Raw genomic sequence first — 17,649 nt, 5'->3', positions numbered from 1 at the left:
GTGAAAATTGGGTTTCTGTAACTTCTGTATTAATTGAAGTCCAAACCAGGGTTTGAAAAGAGGCCAGAATTGAGCCCGTCTGTAAAAAGCAGCCCGAGTCCAAGATAATATTTACCTGGTCCGGAGTAAAAACGACTCCATATTCCGCGTTTTACGTCCCTAATCTGCATAAATGTGGGATTCGGGCCTCCGGGGACAAATAATTGGCGGCAGACAACGAATATAAATCGGACAACAGAGATATGCATGGGAAAGTTCGTTCAGACCAGAAGCTCCTTCCCTCTCTCCTGGCAAAATCAATGTCTGGTACCACTGGTTAAAGCACACAACTTTGAACAATTGAAAAGAAAGAACAAACAGCGCGCGAGAGACATTGTTACTAATTATATGAATTCTTGGGCAATTTCGACGTCTATGACCATGACCCATGGCGAAGGCGAGAGAAAATTCTGTATAAATCATTGAAAGCAAGAGAAGAAGAAAACCCAGATCTTGTAATTTCATTCAATGGCGAAGGCTCGTTTGACGGTACCGGATTTCGTGATTTCTTTCATGTATGTATGGTCGGGCGCTCTGTTAAAGATGTTTGTGTACCAGATTTTGGGGTTGGGGTATAAATCATTGAAAGCAAGAGGAGAAGAAAATTGTGCATCACCAGGATCTCATCTTTTTTAGGCTTCTAGATTTTTAATTTCATCTAGGTAATCGGATCTATTGCTGGGGTTAGGATCCTGATCGATAGCTTCCCTGAAGTAGGACTGGGTCCCCATGGTGCACTGACTGAAGGATTTCTAACATTTGCAATTGTGATCATCTCGCTCGGGCTTAGCAACATAAGATCCCTGGAAGATTTTCATGAAGACTCGGATATCAAGCGTGTCAAAGTTGGCTCTTCAGATACTTGGGTCTGATCTAACAGGTGGATGCATGAACCCAGCATCTGTAAGTATCCAGAACCTCATTGAACCCCGTCTTATACAGAATATGATAAACCCTGGATGTGTAAGTCTCCAGTCCCATACCTACCAAATAATTACAGAGCTTCGACTCATGGGGTAGCTCCAAAGGAATTCGTTAGACATGGGAGTTGAACTCATGACTCCTTGTCTTTGAAGGGTTTATATATGTGTGTGTTGGCCATGACAACCATTGTGACAATACATACATATACATGTGTGTGACTGTCTGTTGGTCTTGGAAGGGAAGAATTCAACTTCAAATTATGACAACCATTGTGACCAATACCAGAAACACTACTGCTCTGATAGAAAGCCAAGAGGGTAAAGCAAACTGTACCTTATCAAGATTGAGTCAATACAAATTTTCGGTGATTAAAATGTTCCAAGACAATACTAGAAGTCTAAGCAAATATATAGAAAATTTTCAAATCTGTGTTGTCAAATATGATGGGAGAAAAAAAAAGAAAAAGAAATAAGGGGGTTGAAAAACCTATGACACTATCTACAGACCCTCATACCTTTACAGACACCTTCACCTTCGGGTTTCTGCATTATTGGACAAATGTGTGACATCTACAAACTTGCAACAAACAGGAGTCTGAACTTTATGACAAACAAATGGATGCAAGCAGACGATCAAATTGCTCTCCTTTCCCAGAATCCCAGCAAAACAACCTGCATTCAACCTCAAGACTTGGATGACCAACATGTGATAGCCATTCCAACAAATGAGAACTTTCACATCCATTTCCAAACGTTCGAGCCAAAGAAGAGATGTTTACAGGAGAAACTGTCATCAAGAAGTATCAAACCAACAAGAGGATCAGAAAGAAAGAAAGAATTATGAATGGAAGATTAGATGAGAATGGAGACTAAGGCAAAGATGATCAATGGAGAAATATGAACATCTGGACATGATATAAATACATCCTTATATCAAATTACAAGAGTTTTTACCAGCCTTTTCCATATTAAACCATATATTCATAAATGAAAAAGGCAAAGCAGTTGAGTGTGCTTGTTGCATGTTGTCACAAGAAGCTAATTTTGCTCCTTTATGGAAAGCCCACTTTACAATCTTGCTCTTATTTATTTCAACTCTCAGGGTTTGCGCGGGAAATGACCCAACCGAATAAATTAGAAACTAACTTTTCTTTTACACAATCAGTAAATAAAAACTGAACAACTAAACTACATTAGAGGATCCTATTTCTACTTTAGAGGTCAAAGAGCAATATACTTATCTAACAAACAGAGAAAGGAAGAGATCAACAACGAAAGGAATGTGAGATATTGACCTCTATACTTGGGGAGCTGGTGTTGTAGTTTGATGGGAGCTCCAATTATCTCTAGTTTCTTCCACAGGCTTAATCTCCTCACTAGAAGTGGAACTTTGAACAGAAGCTCTAGCTCCATCTTCAGAATTCAAGATTTGTGAAGATTCTCTTCCTCCATCTCCAGCGGTAGTACTTTGAACGGATTCGGTTACTTCATCTGCAATAATACAGACTTGCCCTGATTCTAGCATATCTTGCTCAGTCCAGAATAGTGGACCAAAAGCAGGTTTGCTTTCGTCCTGTTTTGTTTTCAAGTCATCCTCCTCATCATCGTAATCCAAATTTCGTAGAATCTCAGGAAGTGAATAAGCACTATTGTCTGCAAGGTTATGTGCCAGTTCAATGTCAATTTTCTCCTTCGAGCTAACAATAGCCTCTCCATAATTAGGGGTAAAAGATCCAACAGCCTTATGCTCATCTTCCTCAACAAAAGACCGGAAATTATTCATTGAAGGTGGGATCTTGGAGAAAAAAGCTTGTCCAATATTTCTCATAAGTCCCTTGGTATATGGATTCAGTTTCTTATCATATCGGTATCGGAAGTTCTCATACGTCGTCTGTCAAAAACAAGGATCAAAATGAGAAAGCTAAGGTTGAAAGAAAGAACCAGTCAACCATGTGTTTCTTAATGGGTTGTGGGGGGGTCTGCACAGCTAACTAGTATCTGCATATTTTATTCATGTATGCACAGAATAAAACAAGAAAACTGAGAAGTGCACATTTGTTCAAATTGATAGCATTTTATGTGTTCCTAAAGAAAGCATATGCAGAAACAGACTTCTTCTGTCATCCAGCAAGCTATGCGTTTGTGCGCATGTTTGCTAAACACATATACATCAATACATGTGCATATGCATTTCATCAGGCATGGTGGACATATGCATAGCATTTTCATGTACCTCCTGGATGAGATATAGTGTGCAAAAGAAATATGATACACATTCACCACACCTTTATATAGAAATAAGTTCTAACATTTTAGAAAGTCACCTGGTTTTTGCAAACCAAATAGAAATGGAAGAATGTAAGGCCACCAACAAACCACACAGCCACAAAGCAGTAGACTATGAGCAAATCTGACAGTACATCATGTGACATGGCCTTCCAGATACTCTTCTCTTTTTCGAGAATGTTGATCCATGAAAAAACAAAGACATATATGCACAAAATGGTTGCTGTAGATATAAACATGAAGAATAACCGATAGTTGCGCTGTAACCAAATCAACATGAAGAGCAATGTCAGTTTCTAACAACTGTGAAGCAATTTAGAAAATATTCAAATAGTGGACGAAACGGAAATTAGAATAAGTGCAACATCTGAAGTACTCTAGATAGTAGGTTATTGTCTAGTTCCTTATGGCCATTTGGTAGACAATAACTTACTGAATTATTGTATCAGCAATTTTATATCAATCACATCCAGAAGAAAAAAAAAAGCTTAGTCTCAGCTTTTCAAACTTCGCTTTCCAAAGCACATATATTGGTGGGACTCATGGCGTAACAATAAACTCCTGTTTGTTATTTAATAACAAGCATTCAGTACCACGTTCGAAATATAATGCAAGAAATACTTACTATTCCAATGCATTGACCAACCCATGGACAGTGATGATCAAATCTCTGAACACAGTTGTTGCATATTGAACAGTGAGAAGCACGAGGAGGACGATAGAGCAAACAAGTGTCACAGTACTTCACTTTTATTGAGTGGCCATTCACAATTACATCTTTCATTCGAGGTAATTTCATGTGAGGGGTTCTACCATTAACCCATTCCATCGATGGTGTTGTTACTTCCCATGCTTCATCTGTTTCTGGAGGCTTTACATTTCTGGGGACTATTCCAGGATCTCTACCAGAGGTCAATAAGAGAAATATTAAATCCTGCAAAAAAATTTGATCTCGGTATAAAATTTGTGTTATCATATGTTGTAAGGAGCTCCAGTGTGTGATAAGCTTAGCTCTTCTCAGTCATGTAACTGTATAATGACTTCAAAAGCGAAACATTTGTCAAGGACGTTGACATATTAGAAGTAGTGGTTCCATAACAATTTGAGAAGAGGGTCGCAGAACATACAGTCAACCAGAAACAATAGAGCAAGTATTAGCGTAAACTTCAGAGATCATAAGCTTGATCTTGCACGTGATATGGTACAAAAGACAAAATAAGCTCCAATCAAATAGTTTTTCATTTTTAACATAACAAGAGCAGCAATTTATTAGCTAAAACTGTCCAAACATTCCAAATCTCTGCTCGCACATCACAATTGAGTGCATAGCGAGTTTATGCAGTATGTAATTTTCACGTCGCCATTGAGTGCTTTCTTTTACATCCTACCGGAAGGGAACTGATACAGAATGCCAAATAAACAACAAAGAGATCTCTATGGTAGCAATAATATGGAGAACCAGTGATAGACCATTTGGTGAACATCTCAAAACGTCATTTTGCAACCCTTTTTGAAATAAAGAATTGTTGTGGAAACACTTAAATACAAATTGAAACCAAGCTGTGAATGTATACATACCATGACTGTGAGAGCAGCGCCAACAAACAATACAGGATACCAACTCCCAGGATGTCTGGTGAGCTTGTCATGGATCTTACAATAGATTTTTATGCAAAACACCATTGCAGGGACAGCAATAAGGAGTAGAGTCAGAAACAATGATGCGGCATCAGGACCGAAGATCAACCTTCCCCCACAGAAAAATCTCTGACAACATCAAAATAGCATGGAATAAAGCCTGGTCAGAAAAAATTATAGCCATGTTGTATCATGTACGTACATTTCCAAGAATAATCCAAACTGATGTGTTGGTGTGGGTGTGTGTGTGCGCGCGCGCGCGCGTATGAGAAAGCATGGGAAACCAAAAGACTGAAAAAAGGAAGAAAGAAATGGCTGAATTTGGCTAAGGAAACTATAAAAAGAGATCATATTTCATTAAGGCCAGAAATTTAATTCACAATGAAAGACTGCAAAAGCTCTACAATTTTTTTGACTGTATGCTATAGTCACGAAAGCTATCATAACTCATAAGCGAGGTTATGGACTAATTCAACAGAATCTTTTCCTTCCGTTTTTGCTGATGATATGTTAACCGAGCTGGCATTATGGATATACACGTTTGGCTTAATTGGATTTGGATCTACAATTGAACTCCTATCAGATAATTGATTTGAAATCGGAGCATTGTTGTCACTAAATTAATACAGTAAAAAATACCAGATATATTAAAGAAGTTGGCAAAACTTAGTGGTGATCCTGGTTGCCACTTGAAAATTGAGAAAACCATTTGCACTAGAACATTCAAAGAACCAGAAGTCATAGACCAGCACAATGAATCAACTAAGGCGTAGATAAAATCAAGCCTAGACATGCTCAACTGACATGGTCTTGAACCCAACTCTTAAAAGTGAAATTTAGTTTTTCTCCCCTTGTCTTCAATTCCCCCATAGAGTTGATCGTGGTGGATAGATCCAGACCATACTTGACGGAATCCTAAAACTACACAATCTTAAAATAAAAGTAGAAAGGATCCCATAAATAAGGTAAGTGAACCAAAAGATATACCCAATAGTCACAATCGTAATAGAAATATAAAGAAAAGACAAATACCCAATTCAATTCATGATCAACCAGTCGCATTAAATGAACAAGAAACGAAAACCCCAATTGGAAGTAAGTACAGAAATAGAGCCGGAGACTTACATTGCTTCCTTTCCAAGCTTGATAGAGTCTCATAGGTTTATCCTGGGCCATACCCCTCTGGCTGATGGATTTGGATTCCTAATAAAAAACAACAACGAGTACCCTGTACCCACCTCTCCCCCTCCTCCTGCTCCTCTTCTTCCAATCAGAAAAACTTCTCTCTATCCTTAAACTGTGAACATCAGAAATCCAAGAACCAACATTAAAAAAGAATCACAACTCTAACTTTCCAATATGGGTAATCCATAAACCTAGTGTACAGCGTATTGAATGAGCAGTGAAGAGAGAAACGGAGACGTAGAGAGGTTTTTGGATCAAAAACCAGCTGCCGCTCTCTGCTCGCCAAAATTATTCCCTTTTATTTTTCCCTAGTTTTTTTTTATGTATGTTAAGGAGATTATACCAAGACATAGATTTTCTCTCTGTCTCTTTGATGCAAGAAACGCTGGAAACGATGAGTTCCGGGCGGATGTTTCAATTTCTCGCGGGTTTCACGCGGTTGTCTGTTTTAACTTCTTTAGTAATTATTATATTACTTTTACATGATATGAATTACTATAATATTAGTGTTAATATAAGTGTGAATTACATGAATGAATTACTATTATAATTGGGCATGCCAGCTAAAGTTTCTTCTTTCTATTCATTTATTTATATATTTGTGTATCTTTAAGGGTAAATATTTTTTTTTTTGGGCCAATTATATGGCTTTTTGAAATGTAATTTTATCACTATCCAATCTTTGGATCAAATTTTAAAAAAAAAATGTTTGAGACCTTAAATTTATAATCCTCATTTTAATCGCAATTTAAGTGGAGTGTTGGATGTTAATGGAACTCTGCATGTATATTTATAATCAATCACACATACCACATAAGATTGAGGATAAATTTTTTTTGATAAGCAACCATGTATATCAACCAAACAAAGAGAAAGAAAAAACCCAAAAGGGCATCATGAGGGATGGCCTCAGACAATTACAGAGAACAAGCTAAACAAAAAGCAAAAGCCAAAACAAAAAAAAACAAGATACTAGGGATACAAATAGTAAGATGGATGTGATGACGCTAGGGATCAAGTGAGATCTGTGATGGGGGGTGCATGATGAAAAACTCCATTGCTACACTTTCTCCTTGTGATTAGTCCTGGACTTAAGTATCCTGTTATAAGTTGGAGATCTGATATTCATATTGAGAGATGAAACTTGTTGATGAAAGACAGGTTGCATCCAATCTCTAGAGGCTTGAACGAAGTTTTTTTTGGTTGAAACCTTTGTGCCAATGCATATGTGAAGATCGAGGATAAAATGAGGGTCATAAATAAGATAGTCTATAACGTTCTCAAATTTGTATCAAGCATTAGTTGGTAACAATACACATAATCTAAACTAAGCATATCTAACTATAAATTAAAAGAAAAAAGAGAGAAAAAAAAATCAGCCGTTTATGCTTCAACAGGACATTGTTACTTTTGACCTTATCTTGTTGGCTGCTACATGCTTGACATAGCCAAATGTCAGCTCTTCAATTTCATGTTCATTAACTTGCATATTTATGAAAACCTATCTTAACATAGAAATTTGTTGACGGAATCTGCAAATACATTAAGGTTACGTTTGGTTCCTAAATATATATTGATATGAAGTTAAAGAAATCAATTGTGAAATCTGCAAATACATTAAGGTTACGTTTGGTTCATAAGCATATATTGATATGAACCTAAATGAACCGATGGTGGAATCTGCAAACACATTAAGGTTACGTTTGGTTCACAAGTATATATTGATATGAATGAAGTTAAAGAAACTGAGGGTGAAATTTGCGAATACATTAAGGTTACGTTTGGTTGGTCAGTATATATTGACATGAACTTAAAAAACTTATCCATGGCAACATGTTTCAGCAGCAAATTAACTGAAATTGTTATTCGGACATTACAATTATGTACTTATGATGCTTGATAATGTTCAAAGTTTCCTTACAAGTTCATCAGCATTAACACACAGTCTGGTGCAGAAACAATTTCTGAAAACACAGTTATAACTTCCTTGCTATGCTTGTCAAACTTACATAACTGTCACCTTAAGGATTATCAACAAATCCAACTGTAGAGATAAGAGGGAAATGAAACAGAGGGGCAGCAGAAGACATCAAAGACACAGAGAACCTCTGTCTTCTATTTCTTTCTCATGTAGTTCTTTTGTTTGGCAAAATATCTCAGCCAGCATAAACATAAAATGAGTTTAATCATTCGCTACATCGTTTCGTTTCAGTTTACTTACATCGGCGATCTTCTAACAAATTATACACCACAATCCATCAACAGGTAGTCAGATACCTATGACATTCATGCTCTGATCAACTTCTTGTCCAGATAAACCTGTCAAACAAAAACAAGAAGACATAGGCTAAATTTCATATATGGGCATAAAGAGCAAATAAAAAAACCCTCAAAATGCAGTTCATACTGATTTTGATAAGGATTTTCTGAATTAAAGATCCCTTAATTCAGGTATTCAGATTCCAAGTAGTGAAAGGAAGCATATAATTCCCTAGCAATAAGATGTTCCTTCTACAAATATATTTGAAATTTCCTGGATAAGCATCGGTGAATCTACAACGCATACAAGAGCGTACCTACATCTTCAGAGACTCAGAATGGTGTGAGTTAAGCTATTGCATCCTTTTATCGTCTAGGGCATGAGCTCCTAAACTGGGTTTTGGCTGCTTTATTAGTTGACGATCGGTTGGAAAGAAAAATGGATCAAATGAAGCATTCATGTCTCTACTCTTCGTCTTCAAATTGTCGTCAATACCACTATAATCAAAATTCTGCATAATACTTGGAATTTTCACGATACCATCCTTGCCAAGCTTTCCCCCCATTTCTATGTCAAATTTCTCCTTTGAGCCAATGAAGCCTCCACCGAGGTCAGATGAAATGGATCCCATAACTGAATCATCATCTTCCGGTGCCCATGCTCGGAGATTTATCATCCGACTAGGGATCCCTGAGCAGAAGAATTCTTTAAGATTACTTATCAAACCTTTGTTAAAGGGGTTTTCCTTCTTATCATAGCGGTAACGGAAATTCTCATAGGTTGTCTGCAAAAAAAAAACAAAAGAAACTTAAGAATCGAACTATAACGAATTAATTTGATCTTGTTCTATGAACAAATTACAAAATGTTAAGTAGAATCAGCAGAGGGAGAATCAGCAGAGGGAGACAGTAGAAGAAAACTTGAAGAAGCTGCCTTTTTAGTCTAACAGGAGAATGTGTTGCCACATTCTTGGCATATGATGTACCAACATTTTGTCAATAGTTCAAGATTACAGCTTAAGTGTGGTTCTTGGAGCATTTTGAAAACATATGAATTATCAAGGAAGTTTAGAAAAATGAAAAAAATTGACAAAACCATGAAAAATATATCTGAAGATTTCCAAAGCATATTTGTATACAGTGTATCTATCAGAAAAGGGGAAAAAATCATATGTATACATGGTCTTCAACCAAAAAAAAACACAGAAAGTGACTAGATGTTTGTCCATCTATTTCAATAAAAGATAGTACCACATATGCACAAGATATAAATATAACAAAGAGCAAGAACATCACCTGGTTTGAGCAAATAAGATAAAAGTGGAAAACTGTGAGACCACCGACAAACCAGATAGCGATGAAGCAATAGACAATGAGAACGACTGATACGATGTCGCGTGATATGATTCCCCAAAAATTGCCCTTTTGCCGAAGGATGTTGATCCAGGACAACACAAAGACGTATAGGCACAATAAGGTTGATGATGATATAAAACATATGAAAAATGGGTAGTTGCGCTGCAATCGAGTCAACGTGGAAGAATCTGGTTAATATCTTACTGCATGAAAATACATGAAGCAAACCCTTAAAAGTTTCTTTACAAACACAGGGAAAGATTTGACCATGAAATTGGTTTTGAAGAAATCAGCTATAAAGGATGAGGAAAGGGCCAACATAGTTGCAATATTTCCAGCATGTTATGCATGTCAGAATATCCATTAATAAACCTCTAAGGCACAAAGTAATTGGGGACCGGATTACTTACTGCTCCGATGCACTGACCCACCCATGGACAGTGGTGATCAAACTTTTGCACACAGTTGTTGCAGATAGAGCAATGAGAGGCACGTGGCGGACGATATAGCAAACAAGTGTCACAAAACTTCACTTTAACTGTGTGGTTATTGACCATTACATCCTTTGTTCGTGGTATCTTCAAGCTGGGAGTTTTACTATTGACCCACTCCATAGAGGGAGTAGTGAATTCAAGTGGGTCATCTGCATCAGGAGCTACTGAGTTCCTGGGAATAATTCCTGGATCTCGGCTCGACGTCAAGGAGAGAAACATGAAGGCCTGCAGGGAGCATGAAACAGATCAGGTTCAAAGATTATTTGCCGAAGCAAGGTTCGATTACACAAAGGAAAACTTCATTTACCAACCGAAACAGTTAGGACTAATCCCCCAATAAAAACAGGGTAGTCAAATAGTGGATCATCTTGTCCCGTTATCACCAGCATCCTTATGCAGAATGCTAGTGCAGGACCTCCGATAAGAAATGTAGTCAAGAATAGTGAAGCTGCATCAGGACCTAAGATCAGTCTTCCGCCACAGAGAAATTTCTGTCCAATCAAGAAGAAGCTTCATCATGGGGCTTATCAATACTAGAAAATCTTTCAATTCTACAAGCATATAGACTATCTTACAACAAAGTTTTTCAGTGCATTTATATTAACCTCCACAGACACTTGAAAATTCTATATACGAAAGGAATATTGTACTGATCCTTTGCCACTATTGTCTCGAAACCTATATCACTAATTTGACCAAAAGGAAGAAAACCCATCACTTAACTTCTACAGGAAAAATAATCAAGTCCCGAGGAATGAGCGATCTTATTGTTAAATGAAACCAAATCAAATTTAAAATGTGGGTATTTAATCAAAGAAACAAACTTATCATTATCACTCAGTATTCAGAAATGCAGAATTTCTTCCCCAAATTAAGCAGAACGTCTTTATTTGGCCTTGCTAACCATTGAAATTCTAAAGAATGTCACAAGGAGATCAATTAAAAGGGGGGAAAAAAAACCCCCAAAAGCTTCAGTCATTGCAATCTATGAATTCATAACACGGACATCATATAAAGCCCTAGAAAAAGAAAAATAAATGAAGTTGGAGATCCAGAGAAAGAGGGAGAAAGTATTACATTGTTACCCTTCCAAACTTGGTAGAGCCTCATGGGTTTGGATTTGGAAGTGGCCATGGACAAGTCTCTGGAGGGAGATTCCCTATTCTGGGTTTTGCCATTGCCCATTCTTGCTTTCTGTCTCTAATTTTGTTGTCGCAGCAAAAACATCACCATGAAAGGCAAACACCCAGATGAAATCAAAAATTAAAACAAGATGAAAATCAACATCAACCACATTGGTCTCCCAAACTTGTTGTTTTGAAATGACATCAAAAACGGTTTCTGGGTGTTCCCCCTTTTTGTTACATGTCTCTCTCCCTCCTCACCTCCCTCTTTCCCCCACCTCTCTCTCTGTCTATTTTGGATCAAAATTCCAGCTGCCCATTTTGCATCATCAATCCAATCGTTAACGATCCCCTCTCTCTCTAACGGGCATTGCTGTCTAGATCCAGTGCCATATAAAAATCCAGCGGGAGTTTCGCGGGCAAAGTAGCACATTTGATAATAAAAAAAAATCTTTTTGTAACATTTGCATTTTATTTTATAATTTCTAATAATGTTTTAATGTAGCGAAAATAAAATCATTCTTTTTTTTTTATAATCATTCTTTAGAAGCCAATATCTCTGTCAAATGACGGTTTCGAAATATACTTCTCATTGGAATCGAAGTTTAGCTATGCTTAACCCAATCAAATGTAAACCGAACCACCTCTCACTTATCATCAAAACTAAAATTTAATGGTGATGGACAAACGAACATGCAGATATTGCACATATTGATGAATCTTTTAGGCACCTTTTCAATTGCAAAGACTGATTTTTGCTAATTGAATGTCATGAACCGAACACTCAGAAATTTCACAATGCCACTGCCCAAACTTCAATAAACCCTCTATTATGACCAACTCCATTTTCTCCCCTTCACAGAGCCGACTAATGCAAGCAGAAAGCTACTATATAACTGCGAAAAAAGTTCTCTATTTATAGCTCAGCCACTCTAGCATTAGTGCAAGAACAAAAGGCACTCCCAATGGGGGGCCAAATCCCCATGAGCTCCATAACCATGGAGGACTTGTGTACACAAACCCTTTTCGCCCACAAACCCTTTTCATCCATCTTCAGAACATATACAAACTTTCATCCTACTTACTCCAAACCCAATAAGTCTCCTGCAATCAACTATTGCCTATCACCATCTGCGTTCCTCACATCCAACCAAACAACTCCATTTTAGCCAGAAAGAAGAATCAAAATTGCTCCAGCAAGAAAGTCTAGAAACATCAAGCATGACTGAATAACAAATTCTCCAAACCGAGATATTGTCTTTCGACAAAGAAACAGGGTTCATCACAGTATAATGGCATCAGAAGCAAAACAAATAAAAGGAGTTCATAGTTTTCACCATTACGACATTTTTTTTGGTAAGTTCACCGTTACAAGATGCTAACTAGACAACTTGACAGATCTCCGTTCATTTAGACGAGAAAAAAAGAAGTAAAGTTGATCATACAAGAGCTACCATTGCAACTTGAATTTTAGTACATGAAAATACTGGACGATCAAAACCCTCCAGATGCCTTTCTCTACATGCCAGCGAGGAATCATCTGAGAAAGGACAGAGCAACAGAGAAGGGTGAGAAAAGGACATAAATGAGAGATGGAACCCAAATTATTTGCAAATGAAAAGAGTCCCGTAGTAAAGCAGCCATAAGCGGAAATATAATTCCAGAGAGAAATTATTCAAGACCACATCTTACTCATTGATCAGATCAATGAAGTTGCCCTAGCATCATAATTCACAGTCCTCACCTACACATTAAACATGATTCAATGTAAAGCTTGGCCGGACCAATATTTACAGAATTTAAGCTTCTCAGAATCTCAGTCATATAATAAACTCTTTTATAATTGACCAAGGAAAAAGTCACCCTTCTCTTCTGGATTGGTGGGGACACTCATATACCCAAGTGAAATTAAGTACTTTCACCCTCCACCGGTCCACCCAGTACTAATGTAGTTGATCTCATTTGGCTCCAAATCAGCCAAGAGCTGAGAATGTTTCCCTCAATTATAATGCTCAGATTAACTTAACTATTTTATTAGTCTTTTAAGTCCCAAGGCTAAAGCCTTCTATTTCTGATTTGGGGAGAAATATATATATCAGGCCATTATAAGTGTTGCCACCCTCTCAAATCACCAACTGCAACTAGAATATGAAAACAAAATTACAACAGAGGTCAATGTTCATAGGAAAAAGATGACATAATAAGAAATACGTCCTCGTGTGAAATTTACATGCCACCAACACTGCATATCATGCTTTGCTTAACGGAATAAGACCCGGACACTGGATCAATTATGACCTGTGTTCCTAGCCATATACATGTGTCAAAAGTCATTTGAGAAGTTCATACACCTGGACAAGCTTCTAGTCATGCCCCAGACCTCTTCAAGAGCACAGAACATGCTAGTCTAAATGTGTAACAAGTTCAGTAGCACTAAATTCACAGCATGTCAATGAATGCTACACGATCTTGATAGAGAAGGGATCTACACCAGCACCCACAACCACAAGTAACTCCTACAGGGTTAGTCCCGCGAGAAAAAGAAAACACTTAACAATTTTAAACATGTTCTAAATCAATCAAGCACATTCACCAACCAAATGCAATATTTTACCAGACAATGCAAGTTACTAAATTAGATAATGAAGAACTCTAACCTTCGCTCTGAGGGTCAAGTTATAAGGCTCATCCACATCCAAATTATCCAATAAATAAAGCTTCAATGGAAAAATCCTCTGCACTTTGAAGACCCGCATAAGCAAAGTTTCTTCCGCCTTCCCATTTTTTCAGGTGGGACCATTCCATAATCATATGTTAGCTCGGTCATGGGAGGGATGTGTCTAATGGCAAGAAACACAACATGGAGATCAGACTCCTTATTGTTTGTGCGTAAAACCGGCTGCCAGATTACATTCGGAGAGCAACTGTGGTTCATAAAACGAGCTACATTCCCAATATTCTTTGCACTGATAGCTAAAGGAAATGGCATCTTTGGAGCCTCATTGGGATCACTGGGCAGGATTGGAGGACAAGAGCGGGTAGCATCAAAAAGGTAATCATCCATGTCATTGTGTAGCGCCTCTACCTTAGAATACACAAAAGCTTCCCCAGCATATTCACATATATAAGCTCCACCTCGGATGGGGTCCCAGGATCGCAAACCCCAACCTTTATCCTTAGTTTTAAAAACTTCTAAGCGAACTTTCAATCCTCCTTGGGATGCTCGGTTCTTGCAATTAGGAGGGCACAGACAGGAAGGTCCACACTCATAAATTAATTTCCCTGTGTTTGCAACAACGCCATTTGCAATATATGGAAGATAGCCACCATTTTTCTGAATGCAATAGCAGTTCTGATTACCAGGCAGACAACCACCAGCACAGGCACAGCCACTAGAAGAATCTGCTGAATTGGCTTCTTTTGAATACTTGATAGAGGAAACATATGTGAAGTATTCTGGGCCCTTCTCACTGTCAACGTCATTTACCAGGGAAACAGGTAAACTCTCTGCCCCAGAAGTAAGATCAGGCAATATAACCCCAATTCTTGGAATGATGCCATCTTTCCATTGCTGAGTCAATTTCCATGTTGTGAACGCTTCAGGTTGGCCACGGAGTCTAAGTAGTTTAAACTTAAACACATTGCAACCACCTTTTCCTTTTTCCACCCATGATTCTTCAACATTATAAAGACCGTCGTAGACATAAACTTTTCCAGCAGGACTTGCTACATCCTTCATACCCCGGATCACTCTTACTTCTTTACCCCTGTCCAAGCTTTTCTTCAAAGAAAGATTACCCTTTTCAAGCTTCTGATCTATATTTAGATTCCCACCTTGACCACTGTATATTAATACATTCCCATCTTCTACGTCATCCTCGTATCCTCCAGATGAAACAATGCTGACAGCTACAGGCTCTTCTTCTAGATTCACCTTAAGATAATCAATTCCACCCATTGATGGTGCATGCAATCCCACCAAGCAAAGCTCAAACCTGAAAAAGAAAATATCCCCAACTTCAACTCCAGGAACAGATCCTATTCTCTTCGTAGCATTTGTCCGAATATTGTTCGTCATAGAGATTGTACCAGCTTTTAGGTCAGGTCGTTTGATTACTCCAGGGGATGATCCCTTCGAGTCCTCAATCTGTGCAATCTTCCTTCGTATTAAATCAAATATCAGTAGTACATATTCAATTGAGTCCCTGTCACCATCATTTTGCCTAGCTTGATCAAATTTCACGATATTCAAAGATGTGAGAATATTATCCACTTCTGGATCCGTAGAACCCTTCTTCCGGGACCTAGTCCTTGACCCCTTCTCATTACCAGTATCTTCTGTATCAGAAACAGGCATACTAAAATTAACATACCCAGCTTCCCCTGCAGCACCATCTTGAGTTTGTGGTTTAGCACTTTTTCTGGTAACCCTCTTAGATGGCGTTGTACCTCCATTTGCAGCTGTTGAATGATGGTAAGAAGTGGCTCCAGCTCTTGGAGGAGACGGTGCACGAAAAGAAGTGATGGGCACTGCATCCGACACTGGTGTGTTGAAGCGAAAAGGTGGAGTTTGACCAGGTGGAGTTTGCGGGTTGTGTCCAGGGGGTGCACCAAAAAATGGGTAGAACGGTGCAGCCCCGGGAGGGAAAGGACCAGATGGACTGGAGCAAACAAAGGGGGCAGCACCCTGTGGTGTATTGAATGAAGTAGAATTTGGCTGAGAGGGGAAAATTGGAACTAAACACCGCAATGGCCTTATTTCCAAAACCCTGGATTTATCAATCGACCCAGACGGTGGAGTTGAGTCTTGCCCTTGGAATTGTTCCATTCTAATCTCTTCCAGACAACAATACCACAGTTTAGACAGCACAGAAAACCTTCAGCACTACAGATCTACATGCATGTGTTACTTCTCTTCCAATACATCTCTACTGAAGAACAGCTGAAATGTTCACAAATCTGCTAAATCTACGGGAAACAAATACGACAACATTTCTTTACACAAAATTCATTTCAGTAACACAAGCCATACCAAAATCTGAAAACACCCAACAACCTCTGCAGGAACTGAACTTTGGTTCGGTTGGTGTCAGAAAACAAAATTCCCGCAATACCCACACGAAAACCAGTAAAATATAATACCCCGGAACTCATAAAATAGGAGATATCAAAACACACTCACGAGGAAAAATTAAACATACACATGCAATACAGAAAAACCAGATCGAGAGTAACGGCCAAGCAGGTCGCGAAGAAAGGAAAAAAGAAGTGATTGTCTTGCAAAAAATAAAAAAGATGGACATCACCAGAAATGGTTAAATAAAATCCATCGACACAGAGAAGTGAAGTGATGAAAAGTCCCAGAAAAAAAATGAAAAGGGGAAGACTTTGAATGAAATTAACTGCTCTGATCATGCAATTTGTTCGAAATCAAATCGAGGAAACCACAGGATCAAGAGATAATCTCAATATACCTGATTTAGATTTGCTGTCTGAAGTAGATACCCACATCATGAACACCAAAAACCCATCAGATCTTCTTAATGAGTTCAAAAATTCCAATTCTCGGACATCTGACTTATCTTGGTGATGGTGAGGAAGTAAACTGCGTTACAGACCGCCGCCATCTTATGCCGGACAAATGCGCAATGTAGAACAAGTGACGACAGACGGGAAAAACGTTGGTTCATGGACGTTACACACGTGTCATCATATAAACGCAGGTTCATCATGCTTGCGGTTGATCTGATACTAGAGAATCGAATCGTCAATCGTGCACAGAAAAAAGTAACTGAACTGGGGGGAGCCAGGTTCAGTCGTGGTTCGAGTACCAAAGCGTGTACCAAATACAAATATTAATATTAATTAATTAATTGACATTTCCATATCTGCTCTAACTAAAGAAAGTACTAATATATATATATACCTTAGTACTAATATTAGTTTAGTGAAAAATAAATACTATGTTTAAGAATTTAAATCCTGCAATTAAATACTATGTTTAACATGTCTAGTATTTTTTTCATAATAAATTTCAATAATAATGTTTCCATTTGGTGTTTGATAACAGAATAAAGAATTACTAATGATTTTCCTCTTCAAGTCTCTAACTAACTTCATCTACATCGCTGGCTTATAGTTAATGGGCCCATGGGCCATAGGAGAGTGGCTTCAATCTTGGGCCGCCATTGTTATCAATTGACCTTGGGCCATTTATTTGCTAATATGGGCTTTACACTGCTGAAGGCTTTTGGGGGGTCACCAAATGTGCCCCAATTATACAACTATGAACTAGCCATATAATATATGGTTGCCACAATGTCATTTCAATGATGTGACAGTATT

At 38.1% G+C, this 17,649-nt stretch overlaps 3 protein-coding genes across 11 annotated transcripts; all 3 read right to left on the bottom strand.

Annotated features, from left to right (window-relative positions):
* Positions 1-1,131: 1,131 nt before the first annotated feature.
* LOC119984109 (probable protein S-acyltransferase 4) lies at positions 1,132-6,477 on the bottom strand. 3 transcript variants are annotated; one of them, XM_038827914.1, is made up of 6 exons: positions 6,012-6,476; positions 4,827-5,046; positions 3,874-4,182; positions 3,287-3,508; positions 2,258-2,853; positions 1,132-1,749 (listed from the first exon to the last, which is right to left on the bottom strand). In XM_038827914.1, the coding sequence occupies exons 2-5, from the start codon at positions 4,929-4,931 to the stop codon at positions 2,260-2,262; spliced, it is 1,230 nt and encodes a 409-aa protein (XP_038683842.1). In that variant the 5' UTR covers positions 4,932-5,046; positions 6,012-6,476; the 3' UTR covers positions 1,132-1,749; positions 2,258-2,259. The 3 variants fall into 3 exon arrangements, with proteins under 3 accessions (XP_038683842.1, XP_038683833.1, XP_038683850.1); XM_038827905.1 differs by having other exon boundaries at positions 4,827-5,015; XM_038827922.1 differs by lacking the exon at positions 3,287-3,508 and having other exon boundaries at positions 4,827-5,015; positions 6,012-6,477.
* A 1,679-nt stretch (positions 6,478-8,156) lies between these two features.
* Positions 8,157-11,776, bottom strand: LOC119990348 (probable protein S-acyltransferase 1). Of its 3 annotated transcripts, none has more exons than XM_038836218.1 (6): positions 11,258-11,776; positions 10,492-10,671; positions 10,097-10,405; positions 9,627-9,848; positions 8,648-9,115; positions 8,157-8,390 (listed from the first exon to the last, which is right to left on the bottom strand). In XM_038836218.1, the coding sequence occupies exons 1-5, from the start codon at positions 11,363-11,365 to the stop codon at positions 8,684-8,686; spliced, it is 1,251 nt and encodes a 416-aa protein (XP_038692146.1). In that variant the 5' UTR covers positions 11,366-11,776; the 3' UTR covers positions 8,157-8,390; positions 8,648-8,683. The 3 variants fall into 3 exon arrangements, with proteins under 3 accessions (XP_038692146.1, XP_038692155.1, XP_038692163.1); XM_038836227.1 differs by having other exon boundaries at positions 8,652-9,115; XM_038836235.1 differs by lacking the exon at positions 10,492-10,671.
* Positions 11,777-12,530: 754 nt separating this feature from the next.
* On the bottom strand, positions 12,531-16,990 carry LOC119990874 (histone-lysine N-methyltransferase, H3 lysine-9 specific SUVH1-like). 5 transcript variants are annotated; one of them, XM_038837011.1, is made up of 4 exons: positions 16,779-16,990; positions 13,962-16,140; positions 12,997-13,048; positions 12,531-12,844 (listed from the first exon to the last, which is right to left on the bottom strand). In XM_038837011.1, the coding sequence occupies exons 1-2, from the start codon at positions 16,816-16,818 to the stop codon at positions 14,024-14,026; spliced, it is 2,157 nt and encodes a 718-aa protein (XP_038692939.1). In that variant the 5' UTR covers positions 16,819-16,990; the 3' UTR covers positions 12,531-12,844; positions 12,997-13,048; positions 13,962-14,023. The 5 variants fall into 5 exon arrangements, with proteins under 5 accessions (XP_038692939.1, XP_038692932.1, XP_038692962.1 ...); XM_038837004.1 differs by lacking the exon at positions 12,997-13,048 and having other exon boundaries at positions 16,779-16,985; XM_038837034.1 differs by lacking the exon at positions 12,997-13,048 and having other exon boundaries at positions 13,962-16,272; positions 16,779-16,983.
* Between the last annotated feature and the right edge of the window lie 659 nt (positions 16,991-17,649).

The sequence above is a fragment of the Tripterygium wilfordii genome, chromosome 3, assembly GCF_013401445.1.
Source record: "Tripterygium wilfordii isolate XIE 37 chromosome 3, ASM1340144v1, whole genome shotgun sequence".
Classification (NCBI taxonomy): Eukaryota; Viridiplantae; Streptophyta; class Magnoliopsida; order Celastrales; family Celastraceae; genus Tripterygium; species Tripterygium wilfordii.
The sequence above is the reverse complement of the archived record's forward strand: the minus strand, read 5'-3'. Positions and strand labels throughout refer to the sequence as shown.

Excerpts from the sequence above, each read along its gene's own strand:
- LOC119984109 (XM_038827905.1), bottom strand. The coding sequence starts at position 6,062 with ATGGCCCAGGATAAACCTATGAGACTCTATCAAGCTTGGAAAGGAAGC. Across the intron at positions 4,183-4,826 it reads GCGCTGCTCTCACAGTCATG|GATTTAATATTTCTCTTATT; the intron begins GTATGTATACAT and ends ATTTTTTTGCAG. Across the intron at positions 2,854-3,286 it reads ATTTGGTTTGCAAAAACCAG|ACGACGTATGAGAACTTCCG; the intron begins GTGACTTTCTAA and ends TGTTTTTGACAG.
- LOC119990348 (XM_038836218.1), bottom strand. The coding sequence starts at position 11,365 with ATGGGCAATGGCAAAACCCAGAATAGGGAATCTCCCTCCAGAGACTTG. Across the intron at positions 10,406-10,491 it reads GATTAGTCCTAACTGTTTCG|GCCTTCATGTTTCTCTCCTT; the intron begins GTTGGTAAATGA and ends TGCTCCCTGCAG. Across the intron at positions 9,116-9,626 it reads ATCTTATTTGCTCAAACCAG|ACAACCTATGAGAATTTCCG; the intron begins GTGATGTTCTTG and ends TTTTTTTTGCAG.
- LOC119990874 (XM_038837011.1), bottom strand. The coding sequence starts at position 16,818 with ATGATGTGGGTATCTACTTCAGACAGCAAATCTAAATCAG. Across the intron at positions 16,141-16,778 it reads AGACAGCAAATCTAAATCAG|AGATTAGAATGGAACAATTC; the intron begins GTATATTGAGAT and ends GTTGTCTGGAAG.